We start from the raw sequence: 19,699 nt of genomic DNA on the forward strand, positions 1-19,699 counted from the left end.
TAAAAGAAGAAATATTCTAAATGAGATAATGGCAATTTGCATTTAAAAAGCATTCAATCATACAAAATTGTATCATCTATTTTTATCGCTTATAAAATTTAGAATGCAGGACAATTGTTTAACAATTGTTCTGCATGACAAGAAACCAGCTTTAAATCGATTAGAGAACTTAAGCGAAAAGAAAAATTTGTTATATAAATAATTGAACGAGCACTCGACATATAATATTTATATTTTTCCGTTCAATAAAGCATAAGGTTAAAGCGATACCGAACCTTTAAACGCTGATAAAAATTCTAAAACGAATTTTCCAGTTCTTTCATGTCGCGATGCTTCAAGTTACGGCAAAGCGTCTCAGCTTCATCCAAGAATTCTTTGAAGTCAAGTCCTTGCTAAAGTCGCCGCAGAGGGGAAAACTATGGGAGTGATAACCAGAGTGTGAGAAACTTATCTACATCCCGCTTATGATAGACATAAATTGCTCCGGCTTCGCTATAGATCCTCAAGTCTTGTGTCGTTGAATCTCTGTATATTAATTAGGAAAGCCGGATTATCTATCTTTCTCTTAACGCGATCCTAGATTTTATATACACGATTAAATCCAACAATAATCAAAATTCAAAGAGAAAGTGAAATTTAAACAAAGAAGAGAAAATTACAGTTTTTTTATTTACAATTTAGCGTGACTTGAAAATATATTAAATTACATTTGGTTGTATAACAATAAATTTTCTTAATAGAAATAGCAAATGTTTATGTTAGATTATAATATTCTTAAAATGTTGGATTATATTATAAGAGAATGTTTAGATAACAGAATATCTCTTGTTCCTGAATAAGCTCATAGATAAACAGATTAGAAGCGAGAAAAATCTTACTTGACGAGATATAAAATAATTAAAGATTCATCAATATTAAATCATAATTTCGCGCGTGGTTTGCGATAAGAAATTCAAGATTAAAAATGTGGAAGGGAGAAAGAAGAAAATCGCAAAAGAAATGTTTCAATCGCTGACAACGATTCTAAATCAAAGTTGTGTATTAGCGTGTCGGGGAGAGATGGTGTGGAAAGACTAAATTTAAATCTAAAACGCGACGTTGTGTGTATGGGTAAACATATCAGCGTGTCACAAATATCCCGGGAGGATGCGTTCGTCGCACGGCAGGATGGATAATCGATTAAGTCGGGGTATATCCACTTATCCGCTTGCTCTCACACCCCGCAGAGCGCAAATTCCAGAATCTCAAAGAGGCCGATACACGAAGTACCACCTTAAGACGGGATGGATACGGCGCTCAATTTGCACGGATCCTTGGTTAAGCCTCCAAAGTGATAACCGATCCGCTAGATGCAGCCGGGGTGGATCACGAAGTTCTATAACGCATCCCATTATCCGCAACCCCTACATCCTCGTATCCCTGGTAAAACACGCTTCGACGAATAATTATCACTTACGTACACAACGTGTACTCTATCCTTCTTCCATATCTTGCGTTTATTTACATGAAAAATGTGGAAATCGTTGGAAAATCGTTATATCATAAATTCTCGAAAGAAACTAGACCAATGAAATAATCTATCGTCAAAATTTAATATAGATACGTCCGATATCGGAGATTGATTAAAGTAGACTTGACGTTGAACATATTAAAGCACATGTTGCGATGCGCATCTCTGAGAATTTCCGAGGAAACTTGTGCATCGCCATCTCGCAAGAGGGATAGACGCGCACGCACGAGAAGCGCCATCGTAATCTTAATTCAATTTGAGACCTCGACGTTGCAGGAGTTCCTTTCGTGATAATCTCCGCCGGAAATACTAGACGCACGGCCGAAACTTCGCGGCTCTAACGCGATTTTCAAGTAAATTTCACTCGTCGACACTGCCATTAGGGTGACACGCCATGGCTTTTAGTCGGAGAGAAAGTATCAAGCAGATTCACCGCCCATGTGTATCTTACGTTAAACTTGAAGCGATGAAAGAGTTGCTTTACCCGATATTAATGCAGCGTGGAATTCATATTTTATTCAATCCTCCCGGATTAAATAATCATATATGATAAACGATAAGAATAAAACTGAATATATCAGAATCAATTAGTATAAAATCTGATTGCTAAAAGATTTTTAATTAATACATGCGTATAAATGACATTTCCATTAAGGGAAACATTTTTAGCTCGTTATTAAAGAGGAGAGTCATTCTCATCTTTTCTCAAAAAAAGGAGGGACTTACCTGATTATATGACATCTGCTAGCTTAAACTTGGAAGGTGAAAGACTGTTTCTGCAAAACAGACAGATCCTCCGGTGATTCGTCATAAGCGGGCGGACAGTCCTCAACATCTTTCCTGAAATAATCCAACACTGTATTCTCTCTCTCCCGCTAGACTCGAAAGAAGAGATAATCAAATATAGGCTACGTGCTAAATAAATATTTGACGGACACGCGCCGTCAAAAATATGATCGCTCCTGGAATAATATTATATTACATACACACATATGTTACACATAAATTATTTTAGGCAATTTGATAACAAAACAAGTAGCTGATGGGAGACGGTCCGCGGGAGGAAGCGGACAATCTTAAAAGTCCCGTAGCGAGGATCCTTTTAGCAAATTACAAAGTTATCGGAAAACTCTTTCGAGGGAAGACACGCCTCGCGGCATTATATTTAATAACGTCCAATAAACGTTACTCTCCACCGCGCTTTCTCTCTTTCTCTCTCCTTCTATTCCTTTTTTTCTATCTTCTTTTTCTATTTTTTTTCTTTTCGACTGCCTCTCGTTTCACTTTTTCGCTCTATTCGTCCCATTTTTCTCCCCATTCCCCTCCTTCCGCTGCTGCGAGAGGATCCTTTCTTCCTCTTTTTCGACATGCCGCTAATGTTCCTAGTTGCGTCATATTAAAACGATCGATTCTCTCGCTTTCTGCGATGTAACATCTCCCAGAAACAGATTCGTTTCTCGTATATAGCGAAAAACCGATATCGACCACTTTCAGTCTGGACACGAGTCAAATAAACGGTTGCTGCCATTAGCCACGAGAGTCCTGTGGCATGACACAACAGAAATTTGTACGCCCGCCTCAAAGCTTGTAGCTTTTATGTCGATTTGTATTAACACGTAGTCGTGCTGTGATATTTTTTGTTCGCGAAAACACGAATCCCTCGATTGTTTTACACCCGATTTGCCTCGTCGAAAATACATTGTCCTTCATTAGCATAGTTCTTAATTGTATTGTAAAAATTGATTTTAACATTACTATTTAAGATTAATGAGTCTTTTTATCTATCTCTCTTTTTCTGTCGCATTCTAAATAAATTTAAATAAAATAAATCTATCTATTTTGCACAAAATTTTATCATTTAAAAATGTTTTGTATCTATTTTCAAAATATTGAGAATTTAATGAAAATTGTAGAGAACAACGTCCTTACATATGTTTAGAATCTTCAATACAATTTTTAAATCGTTTCACTAAAGTGTTCACAAGTTACAAAGATTTTAATTTGCACCGAATTAACATGTGTTCTTATAGGAAATGTATAACCACGTCGATTCAAATGACAAAAACACATGGAAATAATATTCAGAATTTGTTTAAGATTTACAAAAGTTTAGATACAGAGGAAATATTTAGTCAAATAATATTATACAAGTACTAACTGGTTAAAAAAATATTAAATATAATTCAATGAAGTTAGCCATGTATCTGTCACAAGGCGAAATTCTCTGCCAAAAGTTAATCATTTCAATTAACAAAATTCGGAATATTTCAGTAAAAATGCAATAAATATTAAAAAATACATCTCTGCACTGTAGCTCAATCAAGATCAATTTGTAATATTTCACACAATTTCTCATACTCAATATACACCAAAAGTGGATATTCGTCAATATTGATTTTCAGCTACTTTTTGCTGGGATTGTAAAAATACAAAACATTCTTAAATAGTTTAATATATATGTGTATTTGCTATTTATTTTGCTTTTTCTACTTCATTTCAAATAAAGATTCTACTACGTATTTTGCCTGATAAAATTTTCGCGCGTTTCAATTTATTTTCATTAAAATTTAGTCTGTTATTCTCAAGTGGACAAACCGCAGTCAGTTTTGACACGCGGACATTTTTCTGCTCGGTGTAAAATGACGGTGTCAAGAGTGAGTGGAGCGTTTACACAACAGTGTTAAAGTCGTCGGGGCACGTTTTGATCATGTTAAAGAAGCGCGGAACGACTTTGCGAGCAAAAAGTCGCAAAAGGAGAGTAGTCATGCGAAACGGAACGTAACCGGTGCGCCAGGATGGGACAGCGGTGATGTGCAGCAGTATTTATAGTATGGATTGTGTCTGCTTGGCAGCTCGCCATGAGAGGAACGTCTACGAAGAGCTTTCCTATGGGAAGCGCAAGTAGCCGCGAGTGCTATTGATAACCATTGTCTTCTGCATTTATCCACGAGTCGGTTATCCCCTCGAGATCCTTGAACTATAATTTAAAAAAAAAAAAAAAGACAAAATTTTACCTCACCCGAAAGAGCGGTATAGCGTACATGTGCACACATCTACGTACATAGACAATGACGATGGTTTTTCCATGCCGGAGCTGCTACAGCAGCGGGAATGAATCACGATCGGGCCCGATATTCGTTCGCAAGCTCGATCTGGCTTTTATTAGACTGACTGACACCGAGGATCACTGCCAAACTAGGATCGCGCGAACAATGGGTTCCACGTATCGGGTCGACTGAACGAAAATAACCACGATTGCGCGCGCTTTCTATCGTCCTCTTTTTATTTATTCTTGTTTTGTATCGAAGTTAGAAGCTGGAAAAAAAGAAAGAGGAAGAATTCGGTGGCAATTTTCGTCTTTTTATGTAAACAGATCTGCCGTGAATGAAGTGTAATTTTAAGTTATTTTCACATTAAGCAAATCTAAGAACACGAGAAGAAAAGAAGTAAAAATGTCGTCGAAAGAGAGTAGACGACGTTGTAGAAAACGGATCAAATAATGATAGAGTATATGGTTGAGAGATATTATGATTTCAAGATGATAGCTCTGAAAATATTTATCTTGCGTGCCCAAAATTCATCCCCGTCCATCCTCAGATTTGTCCATTCCTTAGCTTCTGAGATTCTCAAACGATCTTAAGACACGACGGATCTGTGTTTTACTCCCTTTTCGTGTATCCTGTACAATGCATGATATGCTGAAAGAATTTTTCTTATGTGTAATCCGTCTAAAAAAAAAACAACAAAATGCGGAGACATTCATCGCATCCTTTATTTCCAAAGAAAAATCTTTGCTCCAAAAAAATCGAAAGTTTGTTCAATTTTATAAATTGACAATTTTTACAAAATAGCAACATGTGTAATATATATTATTGAAAGACGATATGCTGCATAATCCTTTCATCTTATCTTACAACATCTTTATGAGTAAAAATCTAAAGTAATATTTCTTGGAAAATATTTTGCCCCTCTTTCGTCTCTCCTCTTTTCTACCTATAAAAAATCGTAAATGCGCCATCGCTTCGACCTTTACCTGCTGCCAAGTGCAGCGCGATGAGTAACGCCGCCATTGTTACCGTTTTAGCTTTTTTCATCGATTATCGTTACCCCAAAGAGAGTGAAGCTAAGCGCCGAGGACCGTCCTTGTCTCGCGTGTCCCCCATATCCCCGGGATTAGACCTGGCTTTAATGCCCGACGACAAGGGATTTCGACGGGTAATTGAATCAAGACACACCGGCACGCCGCGTTTAAAGGTTAAAAGTGTTTGCCCTGTCGTTATACAGATTTGTGTAATTTAGCTCGGGTCATCCGAGCGCGATGAACGACTCAATTAAAGAAACTAGATTCCAAGGTAGTATCCCGAAGTAGCTTCTCAATCGTATTGAAAGATCAGTTAAATATCGTTTCAAGTAAGTAAAGTGATGATAAAATAATATACTGCCTAAAGTAATCGTGAAATCAGGACGCGGATATTTTTATTATTAATTTATTATAATATTTTATTATTAGTATATATTGGTATATATTGATTATTATTAGTATAAAAGAAAAAAAGATAAATTTAAAAAAAAATAAATAAATATTGTGGACTTTTTAATCTTATATTGATGGAATATAATTCTATTTATTTAATTTTTAATAAATATAATGATGAAAAATTTTGAAAAATAAATTTCTTATAGAGTAAATACATTATTTAACTAGATAGTAGATAAAATGCTTAAAGAAAGAAATATAATAAATCAGATAAATCAGATAGATTAAAATTCCGGAAACGAGAGTTAAATAATTTATCTGCAAAATCTTTTTTTGTGAAATGATTACATTCTGCAAAAACTGAAACGTATTTCACATTTTTATTTTTATATTTTATACATTTGCGACTTGATATTTGCAATGTCACATTTCAAATTCGTAAGATATAAAATTTGCATTTATTCGCCGAAGAATTGACAATAAATATTATTGCTAAATTGACAACAGAAAAAGCGCGCAATCTTGAAAATGTGTCTTGATTCAATTATCTAATAAATTCATAATATATCGGGAAATCTAAAGAGAAAGCTGCAAAAATTTTCTACTTTTAGAAAAAAAAAATACATAATTCTAAAAGTCAGCTATAATTTTCACGTTAAAAATATGTGCGAAAATATGAGAAGATATATATCATGTAATATAATATCATGTATATAATATACGTGATAAAATAACAAATAATTGCGCATTTATTTCGGCTACCTATTTCCAAAATGACGCCATAACTATTTTATATACATGCAAATTATATGCGCATACGACGATATAGTCAACCCCTTTGATACGGGAGTATAGTCCATACACGCTTGTTAATTCTTTCTGACTGATAAAACCGGAAGCAATGTCCCCTTTTTTGTGTCAGCTAGCCCGTACTTAGAAGTGTCAATTCGGCGAGATCCCGGTTTTGATCTATCGCGCGGAAGGATCCGATCGCCCTCGATCAAGTTGTCCGTGTATTCACTATCGATCATAGTCGGATGGATGAGACTCATTTTCCTGTGTGTATGTGTGTGTATGCCTATGTGACTTGTGCTTGTTTGCAAAAATATCGAACAGCGAGACTGCGCATATACACGTGCGCTCCCACATGCGAAAGGAGTTCACACGTATTTATGAATAGTAATGATGCGCGCACACGATATTTTGTCAACGTATCAAGATTCACTGGCAAGATGATTAGTGGAAATGCATCAATATTTCATTGCGATGCCTCGGGGAAAAATAAAATTGATACCGCGACAGATACCGAAGTCGCGTCTCTCTTCGCGAAAAATTCCTAATCTTACGTATTAATGTGATATAAAAATATTACGTGATAATAACGACGAGGGAAATTACGAAAGTAAAAACGCAAGCGCCCGCGTTAATATCCGCGTTCATTTTGCGCGGCAAAATTAATGCGATCTTCGTCGCTGAAGCACAAGCCCCATGGATGATCCGTGCGATATTTAACGTGGGCGAGAAAGCTAGGTAGGTCACACAGGCTCTGTAAAAAGCCGCGCACATGGATATGCACGCGGATACATGATTCGCAAGGCGATTTCCCGGCGCCCGGCCTCAAAGGAGCAGCCAGGTGAAGTGTATATTCCGTGTATACTCGGCGCGAGGCCACCTTCGCGCACGCACGAGTAGTCAGGTGGCATCGGGGCGCAAAGCGGTTATTTTTAGTTCAATTTGTCGCTCGAACGGTACCATAAAGCCGCGCGTTACACTTACACCTATACAACACGTATACAACCCATGACAGGGCAAGGCGAGGGCGGGAAACGGGGTCCATCTCGTACGTATGGGCTTTTACGAACGTGTGCGAATAAACGTCGGGATCGTTAAAAGCGTCAACTAATTGCTGCGGAAACTTTCGCTTTGCGCGACAATTTTAATGCGCAGAAACGCGCGCGCGATGGGGATTACTTTATAATTCCATGAAAAGCAAATTCCCATCATCATCGGGCATAAAGATGCCCCCTCTTGGTTTATACCATCAGTCCGCGACGGTCCCCCTGGGACCCGAACGTTGCGAGGATTAACTCTTAACTATACTGACGTTGCGGCGCGAACTTGTTCGACCGTGTAACCGTATTAAAAGTTAGGGAAGCTGTTTTACGAACATTTCCGAAGAAAGGGATTCCTGCGAAATAATTTACCAAGTCTATAAAAGAGTGCCATCTCGCGAACCGCGAGCGCCACAGCTGCTTGTTTATTTAGACAATAACGTTTATCGCTCGCTCAAAGATATTTCGACCAAATGTTTATGTCTGTTTTAAAAAATACGTATTTCTAAATTTTAATATTCCATTAATAGAAGAGAGAAAATTTAGTTTTATCAAGTATCTCTTAATCGCAAATTCTAGGAAAATGACTGTTTTCAGTAGAAAATAATTAATTTAGTTGAATAAAAATATATATACAGGATGTTTTAAAAAGGTATGTCAAAAATTTAAGGAGATATTCCTCACACCTGAAGGATGAACAAATGTTATATGGACATAGGTACGGAAATGCTTATTTCAGGAGTTATGTTGAAAATACCATTAGCTGTATTACTTACACAAGGAAAAATTTAGGATTAATTATTGTAGACGACAATCGTTTAATTAGACTTATTTACATTTGAATTTAATGTGACTTTGAGTATGTTACAATAAATGTTGAAAATGTTCACCATTTTCCTGAATACAAGCAGTGACACATCGATTCACGGACACGTTCAAAAATGCCTGGCGTACAGCGGATTGCCTTGCAAGCTGCAGTGATATGGTCACGAAGCTCTTGAATATCACTGGTGGCATTTTTGAATGTGTCCGTGAATCGATGCGTCGACGTGTCACTGCTTGTATTCAGGAAAATGGTGAATATTTTCAACATTTATTGTAACATACTCAAGGTCACTAAAATGTAAATAAGCCTAATTAAACGATTGTCATATACAATAATTAATCCTAAATTTTTCCTTGTGTAAGTAATACAGCTAACAGTATTTTCAACATACTCCTCCTGAAATAAGCATTTCCGCACCTATGTCCATATAACATTTTTTCATCCTTCAGATGCGAGAAATATCTCCTTAAATTTTTTACATACCTTTTTAGAACATCCTGTATATATTGATACAATAAAACGGAAATTATTTAGAGATTATACATAAATAAATCGTATCGCAAAACTGATCTAGAGTGACGGGAAGATATATATTTTCTTCGAGCTGACATGAAAATCATATGCAATCTCTTTCGACGTGTATGAATAATGTAAATATATACTAAAATGTACTATAACACACTAAATCTACTAAAATTAAAGCGAAAATAAAGAATTTCGATTATACGGGATGACAGTGCCATTTCCAAGAAAGAGTCCACGTAATAATAAATTGACAAAACATTTGAACGAGCTAGAATACAAGAGCGATCGCAAGCTTTATCATCTCGCAATTCGAAAGACTTGATTCTCGACAAATACTTGTTCTCATCACCTTCGTTTTATAATAAATGAAAATCCTGCCGAACAGCGCAGGCCGGTGAATATCTCCGGGTTAATTTCGCATGGTCAGTATTTGCTTGCGCGCGGTTCTTTTTCTCCTCCTTCCTCCGCTCGCCGCGGCATCTCTGCGAGCGTTTACGCGCGCGTATGTAACACGGGTCGAGGCGGGCGCGAATCGAAATCAATAAGCCGATTATTGGCCCGCGTCGAGCGGAGATTACGTCGCTTTGAATTGACACCGGGACGCGCGAGGCGAGGCGAGGCGAGGCAGCGGGACGCGCGAATGCGATTCAATCCCGTGGGCTTTCCGCGACAGGCGGACATCCGTCCCAGTTTCTTTTTCTCCGCCGAGTCCGACGCCGACACGAGTGCGAAAGCAAAATGGCGCGCGCTCGACGCTCCGACCTCGCTCGCGCGCGCCTCCTCGGACTCGCCCCCCTCCCCTCTCTACTCCCCTCGTTCTTACCTCGCGAATGAATCCGACGTTTTCGCATTCAAACAACCGTGAAAGACAACCGATTCTCCGTTTTCCGTCCGTAATTTCACGTCGTCTTGCATATAATACGCATTTACCGCAGAATTTATCAATAACGCGCGAATGGCGCTAATGTTAGCGCCGGAAACTGCCGCGCGCGGCGCCACCGTACAAAGCCTGCAGTGACCATAGACTATAGATTTGTATAGATAGCGTGCGCAGGGGACGAGGGACGGCATGAATAAGAAGGGATGATAGAGTCGAGTACGATCGATGGGACCGAAGGGAAAATATCTGATTCTTTTTTTTATTAATATTATCTTGTTACCTTTATGGAAGAGCGCGATTAATAATAATAAGAATATCGGAAAAAGTATTGGAAATTATCTGAGACTTATTGCACGCAAAATAATATGTGTGCAGAAAGACAAAATTATATTATCTTTTTATAATTATCTTTTTATAAAGATATAAATGGCTCTATATTTTATATCAAGCTACCGTGACATTATTTAGATTAATTTCTAAATAATGTCACGGTAATACATAATACACTAGTGAAAATAGTGTATATATAATTATTTCACTGACTGTATTATCACTGTATTATCACTGAAAAACAGTAAATACTCACTGATTACAAGCAGTTATAAGTACAGCACTGATTACAGTGGTAATACACTGATTCACTTTTAGAGAGTACGTTAAATTTCATTAGGTGGACATGTTAAACAAAAGAGCGCTTGACATAACGAAGCAAACATCGGATAATTTTTCCAATTAGATTGTAATAGTAAATATTTCTGGCTTCCAAAATTTTTAGTCTGGCCATATAAAGATTCGAATAACTTTTTCTTTATACGGAACGTTATTTCGGTGGAGATTTCAGGAGGAAATTTAATATATAAATCAATTAAAGAATATATAAAATATTTAAAAAAATCAGGTTAGAGATTTAATATAAAAGTCTAAAAAAGTCTCGATCATTAAAATTAGATTGTTACACTTTAAAATTCGGCATTATTTTCGGCTTTTTAAATACTTCATCATTACATATATTAAAAATACATTATATTATATATTAAAGACACACTCCGATCTTTTTATTCTTATATGGACATCTAAAGCTGTGCATTATTTTATAACTCCTATTTCCTCTGAAAGAGAAGCTTGACAAGATACAATTTGACAAAATGGGTCAAACTATGGGTAGAATGCCTGAAACATGGCAAGGTCTCCTGGAGGAGAAAGATCGTGTTTTACACTGGAGTTCCGAAGTCCTGGCAAGAGTACAGGATAATGTTACGAATGAAGATACATTCCTGATGGACTATGACGATGACAAGATCGACGCTAAAATCAATACGTGGATTAAAACCCACCAGACACGGGTTGACGAGACATTCAAAAAGTTTCCAAATGCGCCGGATACGATAAAAAATGATACTGTCAATAGTGGAATTGAAAAAGTAATAAATTTTATTTTGTACAGATTTTATACGTCAATAAAAATTAAAATTTTTAGGATTAAAGAATCATAAAATTTTAAGTTTTTGTTTTAATTATACGTAAAATAAAAAATATATCGCACAGCTAATTTTTTTATCGCGTAATGTAATGTTTAGCTTTTTGAAGAAGTACAAACAAAAATGCGCAAGGATTATCGGAATGCGTACAACGACATAAAAAAATTTAACAAGAAAGTGGACCAGTTGGGCGCGGACGAAAGGAAGATTCACGCCGATATACAAAAGTTGGAGGAAGAATGCGCGGGAGATGTGCAAAAGTTCCAAAAGAAATTCGGACCGTTGCGAGTAAAAGTTTTCGATAACTTGAGAACCGGCGAAAAAATGATATTCCAAGATAAAAAATTAAAAACTGACTTCACTAAAAAGGTACAAACGCTTTTCTTGAATTTTTAAAATTTACATCTCCCTCCGGAAATTTACATAAATATTCAATTGTGTCTCTTTACATTTAAAGGTGTACGATATCGATCACAAATATTCTGCTGACTGTATGAAGCGCATCGACAAAATGCTTAAAGATTTTGAGAAAAGCGTGATAAAACATGAAACGCGCAATGAAAATAATGATTAATATGCGATTAAAAAAAGTATACCGTCAAATCATATCGTCAGATTTTTATGTACATGACTAATGTGATTATAAAAATTTACAAAATCGTACAATAATTTTTTTTTAATATTGCCTTGTTTTGAGATAATTTTTTCATCTCAAATTATTACGAATTGAAAACTAATTAATTTTACAGTAAATTTTCAATAAATTAAATTTAACAAATTTAATAAATATTTAAAATTGGAAGAATAATTATAAAGATATATTTATATTATATTTTAAAAAAATGGAAGGATGCATTAAATAATGACTTTTTCAACATTTTCATCGATGTAAAAATTTCAATAAAAAAGCCATATACAAATACTTTCAATACTTCAATTGTGGAACATTCTGTAAAGTTATCAGATTTCTCTCTGCTTTCCGGATCGCGTTATATATTCATTCGAATCTTCTTCGAGATGTGAGCGACATACTCATTGTCAGATTCATAGAATGATCTTCGTGATTTTTCCAAACGGGATATTTTTGCGCGCATATGCGTGATTCTCGCTAGCTCTCAGTACGAAACGAGAATAACGAGAACAGGAAAGAGAGGCAAGACGACACTAGACCCCGTTGTCGGCTTAGTTGGGGTAGGCTCTCCCGGAGACTCTCGTGATCGGGAAAACATGATGAAGCAAGTGGTTTTATACGCGACTCTTAGAACGCCTACGCGACGTTCCAGTCACGTATCGTCTGCGACTACCATTAAAGGTACCACGATGATATACTTGCGTAATATAATTAATATAACCGAAACATTTTTAGCCATTAAATAAATTTATTTCCATATAAAAAAATCCGATGGCAACGTTCAATCATGATACTTCACTGATCGATGGAATCTATTTATGTTAACAAAATTTCTAAGATATATGACATTTTTAATGTAATTTTGAGATAAAGAATAGAATTTATGAAATTTATAATCCTTAAATGTACTGTGTGTGTTACCTAATTTTAAAATGTAATAAGTTGAAGCCAAATATACGTTGATAGAACCCTCCCTATCTTAACAAAATTTTCAAAATTTAATGCTTCCAATATAGCTTATATTAAGGCAATATGATTTGCAGCGCTCAAATTATGCTCTGATGCATCATACGATTTTGACCCTGTTTGAAAGCTGTATATAATATAATTTACACATTGAAAACTGAATTCTCGCTTCTCCATGTGCATATAATATGTTGATTATGCAATAAAAAATAAAATAAAATATGAACTATAATAAATATAAAATAAAATAGAAAAAAACCATCATTATTAAAATATATTAGTAATTGAATATAAAATAAACTCAGTATCCACAACATTCTAAGAATGAGATATTAATCGTTAAGTGATTAATTAAACTTACCCGAATTACGGAATTAAATAAGATAATGACTTTTTCCATTGCAATTTGTGCGAAAATTTCGATGATGAAATAATATCAGAAGAAAGAATATCCTCTCTGGAGCTATTCTTTAATCGTCAAAGTAAATCGATACGTGCCTGAACGCGATTGATGTAACGCGCCGCCGCGCTCTCGAGATAAGGATGCATTCACACCTTTGCAGTAAAACAAAAAACAGAAAAGCAGAAAGCCAATCAAAACTCGGTCTAATAAGCAGTGTGTAAGCAGTATATTCGAAGGGCAACAACTCGAAATTATGATCAACACGAATTTGAATAGCTCCTGCTTTTCTGCTTTTTGTTTTATCTTTTGCCAAGGTGTGAATGCGCCCTAATATTTTGACGTAATGGCCGACAACCATGGACATAGGAAACATAGACTGGTACGTGAGCGGACAGTAGCATAACAACGAGAGGAGAGGTAGCGACACAGATCACGTCTTTTTTTTAAAGGCAATAAAAGCCGCAAACGTTTTCTGCACCACTTACGCTCAATAAAACAAGAGCTTAGCGAGCTTTGTTAAATAACTTTATCCTTTCCGCTCGAACGGTATTTTCCACTTACAAATACAAATTGGATAGAAGAGCAATCTATGTTTTCTACAGCTATGGTGGTTATTTTTCGCGAGCCCGCCAAGTTGCCTGATATTGCGCTCCCGCGATAAAATCTCAAATTCTAGAAATATGAATTTCCCATATGCGATGATTGCTCGAGGCGATCCTATCTGCATGAAACTTTACGCGAGATAAAATTTCACCTATACTATAACGCTGATATCCGCAGGATGTAATCTCGTTTCGCGGATTTCAAAAGTTGGGAAATTCATGCGCGAATGATTTTTTTTATTCCAATAATTTTGCGAGAAAATTTCCGATAAATGATCTGTCGTATGATAAATGATCTATATGTATTCAATATCAGAAATCCTCCTGTCCACCTGAAATATATGTGCAATTGCCTGATGTAATCTGTTATGATTTTATAACACACTACTTGAGCGTTGAAAATATTCAAAGATATGTATATATCATATCAGTGTTATCATTAAAAATCCAATTCATTTACGTGACCTTCGGTAGCCGTGATCGTCTAGTGGTTAGGACCCTACGTTGTGGCCGTAGTAACCCAGGTTCGAATCCTGGTCACGGCAATGTGTAAAAGCATTGTCACGGTGAAGGTTTTTTTTATTTTATATATTAAACATATTAAATTTAAGTATGATTTTTTAATAATTAACATATTAAATTTAAGCATGATTAGGAAAAGCATTATCGCAGTAAGAAATATTAATTAAAATGATATATATTTATAATGTATTAATAATATAATACTTTTATAATATAAAATATTATAAATAATATTTTTTTATTATTTAATTTTATACAAATTATATTAATTATCAAAATTGTTTAGAATTATTATCAAGATAATTACTGATTAAATCTGTTATACGCGTGTTTGTAATTCATATATTATTAATATATGCAAAACTATGCATTGTATAATTTCGCCTTGAAATAAATTCGGTGAAAGTGCAATACAAACAAACTTTAGGCTCGCAGGTCACAGTTAGATATATTATCGCAATCGTTTTCCGAATATAATTGTGACATTCAATATGTCAGGAATGTGTAATATTGGGTAAGCTGATTGCAACCGATAAATTAAAACGCGAAATTGCATTAATGATGCCAGAGAAGCAGTTTGAAAAATAATCAGCAAATTGTGCAATATCAATTATTATAAATCAAGTTACAATTGTGCTTCTTATTGCAGTGCGGTGCAGGATCACGTGTATGATTTGTATCTGATTTTAAATTTTTTACTTCTGTTACATATTTATTAAACGATATGGCTGTTCGACATCGAATTCTATGGTTAATTCATACTCTATGCTATGTTGGTTCGTATGAATATTTTTTATTAATTCTGTTCATTCAGTGTGGATTCAATAATATTTAATTTAAAAAATTTATATCAATACTTTCAGTCATTATTAGAATCAATTAAATGCAAAGCTTTGAAAAATTTGCAGTAACGTTTAATTGCCATGAATATATATTTTTTATTAATTCTATTCAGTGTGGATTCAATAATATTTAATTTAAAAAATTTATATTATAATACTTTCAGTCATTATTAGAATCAATTAAATGCAAAGCTTTGAAAAATTTGCATTAACGTTTAATTGCCATAAATATACATTTTTTCGAAATATTTATCAAGTAATGAAAAAAAGAAGAATTCTTGAGGATAATTCAATTTTTTAAATACACTTTTATAGTATTTACATTAAATGCTCTTGTAGTAATTAATATGATATACTTGTAGCGATAGTTCACAGCACACTATTGGACATAAACGATGCTGAATCTTGCGACTTGTTGTGTAAACAATGTAACGTCTCCGCAATATTTGCAAATGATCGCTGTGAATGTAATGTTTTTAACAATAACGATAAAGGTATTGTCAACAAATTTTTCCCTTACACAAAAGATGGATTGAAATAATTTCCATGAAAATAATATTGCAAATCTTATATTTTTATTTGACAATATATAATTTTAGAAGCAAAATGCATACAGCGTATACAAAGAGAGATTCAAGCTATCGATCTGAATATACTTTCTGAAGATCTAACGGATGAAGAGCGAGACATACGTTCCCTTGTAAAATCTAGACGTCGTCTCAGAATGGGTAAGAGTAACTGCGTAAAAGATCTCAATCTTCTATTTATCTAAATGATCTTTAGAGAATCTTTAGAGAAATGTGCTACAAATATACTCACTTTGCATCTGATTATATTAAACATTGTAGTGCCATAAAATATTTGAAAATTTAAAAAGAGAAAACAAAGAATCTAAATTGTTTTGGGAAATACTGCTCCTCTTTAAACATAGTTGGATGCAGTTTTTAATAATCCATATAAAAGTAACTTCATTTATATAAAAGATTAATCATAATATCCAAATACAAGGAATACAAAATGTTATGCAAGAAACGTTTAAGAAATGTTACAAAAATTGAAACGTTTTCTTCTATACATTTGAACAGCATCGGTAATCTCAATATCTAAAGTAAAGACTATCGAATTGCCTTGTAGGAGATGCCGACAAAGTGGCACAATATTTTATCAATGGAGGGCCAGCAGCTGGTCACTCTCATTTTATCAAAACATTCAATGCGGCTTACGATAGTGATTCTTCGACAAATTCATTTTCGGGCGTTTCCGACGAGAATAGCCCCGAAAACGAATTTCACGGTGAAAAACCGTTAAACAGTGCAATTTCTTGGAATACATACAATTCTCCATTGTACATGGTACCAAATACAGGATCGTGCCCATATCCAACTATGCCTGGCGTAGAAACCCCGGTCGTCGGAATGGTAAATCCAATTGTCAGCTATGTAACAAACGGATTGTACGACACAACAGGTCCGTTGGTGGGTTCAATTCTGCATCCTTTCAGGCATGCACGTGGATCGCCTGTTCATCATAATTTTCATAGAAGTAATCTTCCAGGGCAAATTTTGTACAATCTATTTGGCCATCATCGTTTATTCTATCCTCATACTGTACATCATGGCGGTTTCAGAAACTCTAATGTAAGTAACATTTAAAGAGATTTATAACTCTATATAATTTCAGGAACTATTCATCCTGAGTACAGCTGCTAGATTAACTATGACTGAGCTTATGACTGAAATTCCTTCTACAATTATAAAATGTTTGCTGATACATATAAAATAATTTTAAATTGAAATAAAGAATATGTGTCAAATTTAATTAATATATAAATAACAAGAATGCAATTAAATATATCTTTTTTATATTAATCGTTACAGAATGAAAACCCAGAGTCTGTTGGTCAACCTGCTGGTGAAAGTGATGATAGTTCTACTATTTTTAAAGATGTTCCTATTGCTAGAAATAATGCTGTAAGTTTCATAATAATATAATGAATGTGCTTGTTCAGTTTCATTAGGAAGTATACAATGTGTTTCATAGCTAACATAATATTAATATTAACAGATTTTTAAATTTTTAGATTTTTAGATTTTTAAATTAATCTTTTTCTAAATGATTTTTCTTTAATAGAATTGAAAAATAATCGAAGAGTCTGTCATTAAAATTAAGTTCAAGAATGCAACACTCTAAATATTGACAAATTGTAATAATTTGTTTGAATTATAAGACTTTATATATATATTGATATATTGAGTTACAATATTCTGTATATTGATACAACTGATAAATAATCATTTGATATATTAAAATTGTTAAATATAGCCTTAGTTTAAGACAGACAAATTACAGATCAAAATTTATTTTTTTTTCAGGCTAAATCTGTTGAACAAAACGCAGTTACAAATTTCCTAAGATCAGCCGAACCGGCGCATTATCCCATACAAACGCCGTATATCGTCAGCGCAAATACAGTATACCAACCGATGGAATATCAACACTTTAATGCCCCATATCAATATACTTCATATCCTAATCCCTTGACCAACTTACTCCATCCTAATGAATATTTTGTCCAACCGGAATATATTCCACAATATATACCTGGTATATCAGATCCGCTAATTTCTGCATCTAATCCAAATTCTTATTGTATTAATACAAATGCTGAGCAGATAGAAAAAGCTTCAACAGATAAAATTGTACATTCTAATAATGAGGCGAAGCAATCTAGTAATACAACCAAAAATAACATCTCTGAGAAAGAGAACAAAACAAAAAAGTGAAAACAATAATTATAATGAAATAATATAAATTAAATGCATTATCTTTTTATCTTGTCTAAAACTTGTCTTGATATTATTATATCGCATTCATACAGCAAACAATTAATTCATTATTAAATTCTCTCTTTGACAAGCAATATTAAATTATATTTTCTCATAAAATTTAAATATTAATTAGTTTAATCTCTTACATTCATATTTAAAATCAAGTCAACTAAAATTTATAAATAATAAAACTGTGTTAATATCTTGCACATTATAATTTGGAATTTAATTCAGATTTAAAAGTTACAATAATAGAACTTGATAAAATATAGCTTTACTCTCAAATCAACTAATTATTTTAATTTTACTTTATATCTTATATAAACACAATACAGAATTATGAAAAATGTAAATAGATTATATATACATATATGTGTATACAGAAATGCTTTCTATAATGAAAATATAAGCAAAAATCACTTCACATTATGATATATAGTTCCAAATCCTCTTCTTTACCTTCTTCCTTTACCTTTTCCTTTCTTTGATGTTGATGCGGATGGTTGCGACGCTTGCTCACTAGAACTCTGTTTGCCCTGACGAGTCTTTAACTTTGGAATTGTAATTCCAATGTATGCCAAAAGAGAATCTCTAGTGGGAAAGTCGGGTCGTAATGGTGTACCATCGTCATTTTTTAACTGTATGCGAATACGACCGCGATACAGAGGTTCCTTGCTGCGTTCTTTCGGATGTAGTTTATTCTCGACGCCTACATTAAAACCTCCTGCTACCAATACATCCCGTATCTCTTGATGCGTTGGGTTCTCTACGCATTTATCCTTGGCCAACTTTCGTCCTTCCTTCAAACTCCTTTTGTTGTTTAAATATATTGGGTAAATGCACACCCATCTGTAAAAAGCGTCATGTCAGATAACATATGGCAAATTTATACCTGTAACTCGAAGGCCTCAAAAAAATACTAACAAATATGAAATATCAAAAATGATTTGTATTATTCCTTAAGGTGATACAAACGTCTTTGCAAAAAATCTGAATCATTATAACTAATTAATTTAATTCTTACTCAATTTTGACGTTAGAAAATTGCGATTCAAATTGACATTATAGGTTAGCATGAGATGTAGATTGTAAATGTATCTTACGAGCTATGAAAGAAACTATATGAATGTGAAATTTTTATCATGTTGTATTTAAAAAATATCTATATATTTATATTTAAACTTGCTTTTTATAGCGCTACTATTTATACTTAAACCTGCCTCTCACGTTCACTGTGATTCTTCGATGGATTCCATGCAAGCGACATGTTGTATTTGTATATCTGTGGTTGAAAGCTGCATATTGCATATCGACTATCGATTATATCGACTATTGATGACAAATTTTCAAAAGGATGATTATTTTAAAATAATACCC

General features: G+C 34.1%; 3 protein-coding genes and 1 non-coding gene across 4 annotated transcripts; 3 read left to right on the plus strand and 1 right to left on the minus strand.

Moving 5' to 3' along the window:
* Positions 1–11,151: 11,151 nt before the first annotated feature.
* Positions 11,152–12,140, plus strand: LOC105257708. The gene is made up of 3 exons (XM_011268544.3): positions 11,152–11,471; positions 11,628–11,897; positions 11,986–12,140. Exons 1-3 carry the CDS (start codon positions 11,196–11,198, stop codon positions 12,100–12,102), a joined length of 663 nt encoding a protein of 220 aa, XP_011266846.1. The 5' UTR covers positions 11,152–11,195; the 3' UTR covers positions 12,103–12,140.
* A 2,463-nt stretch (positions 12,141–14,603) lies between these two features.
* On the plus strand, positions 14,604–14,675 carry Trnah-gug. Its single transcript has one exon. It is a non-coding gene; the product is annotated as a tRNA-His (tRNA).
* A 616-nt stretch (positions 14,676–15,291) lies between these two features.
* On the plus strand, positions 15,292–18,278 carry LOC105257630. The gene is made up of 6 exons (XM_020029845.2): positions 15,292–15,428; positions 15,857–15,988; positions 16,094–16,222; positions 16,860–17,131; positions 17,372–17,464; positions 17,867–18,278. The coding sequence occupies exons 1-6, from the start codon at positions 15,377–15,379 to the stop codon at positions 18,275–18,277; spliced, it is 1,089 nt and encodes a 362-aa protein (XP_019885404.2). The 5' UTR covers positions 15,292–15,376; the 3' UTR covers position 18,278.
* Positions 18,279–18,686: 408 nt separating this feature from the next.
* LOC105257826 (signal recognition particle 19 kDa protein) lies at positions 18,687–19,693 on the minus strand. Its single transcript, XM_011268748.3, has 2 exons — positions 19,543–19,693; positions 18,687–19,171 (listed from the first exon to the last, which is right to left on the minus strand). Exons 1-2 carry the CDS (start codon positions 19,587–19,589, stop codon positions 18,778–18,780), a joined length of 441 nt encoding a protein of 146 aa, XP_011267050.1. The 5' UTR covers positions 19,590–19,693; the 3' UTR covers positions 18,687–18,777.
* Between the last annotated feature and the right edge of the window lie 6 nt (positions 19,694–19,699).

Source organism: Camponotus floridanus, unplaced genomic scaffold (assembly GCF_003227725.1).
Source record: "Camponotus floridanus strain SB8 unplaced genomic scaffold, Cflo_v7.5 scaffold5, whole genome shotgun sequence".
In the NCBI taxonomy this organism is placed as follows: domain Eukaryota; kingdom Metazoa; phylum Arthropoda; class Insecta; order Hymenoptera; family Formicidae; genus Camponotus; species Camponotus floridanus.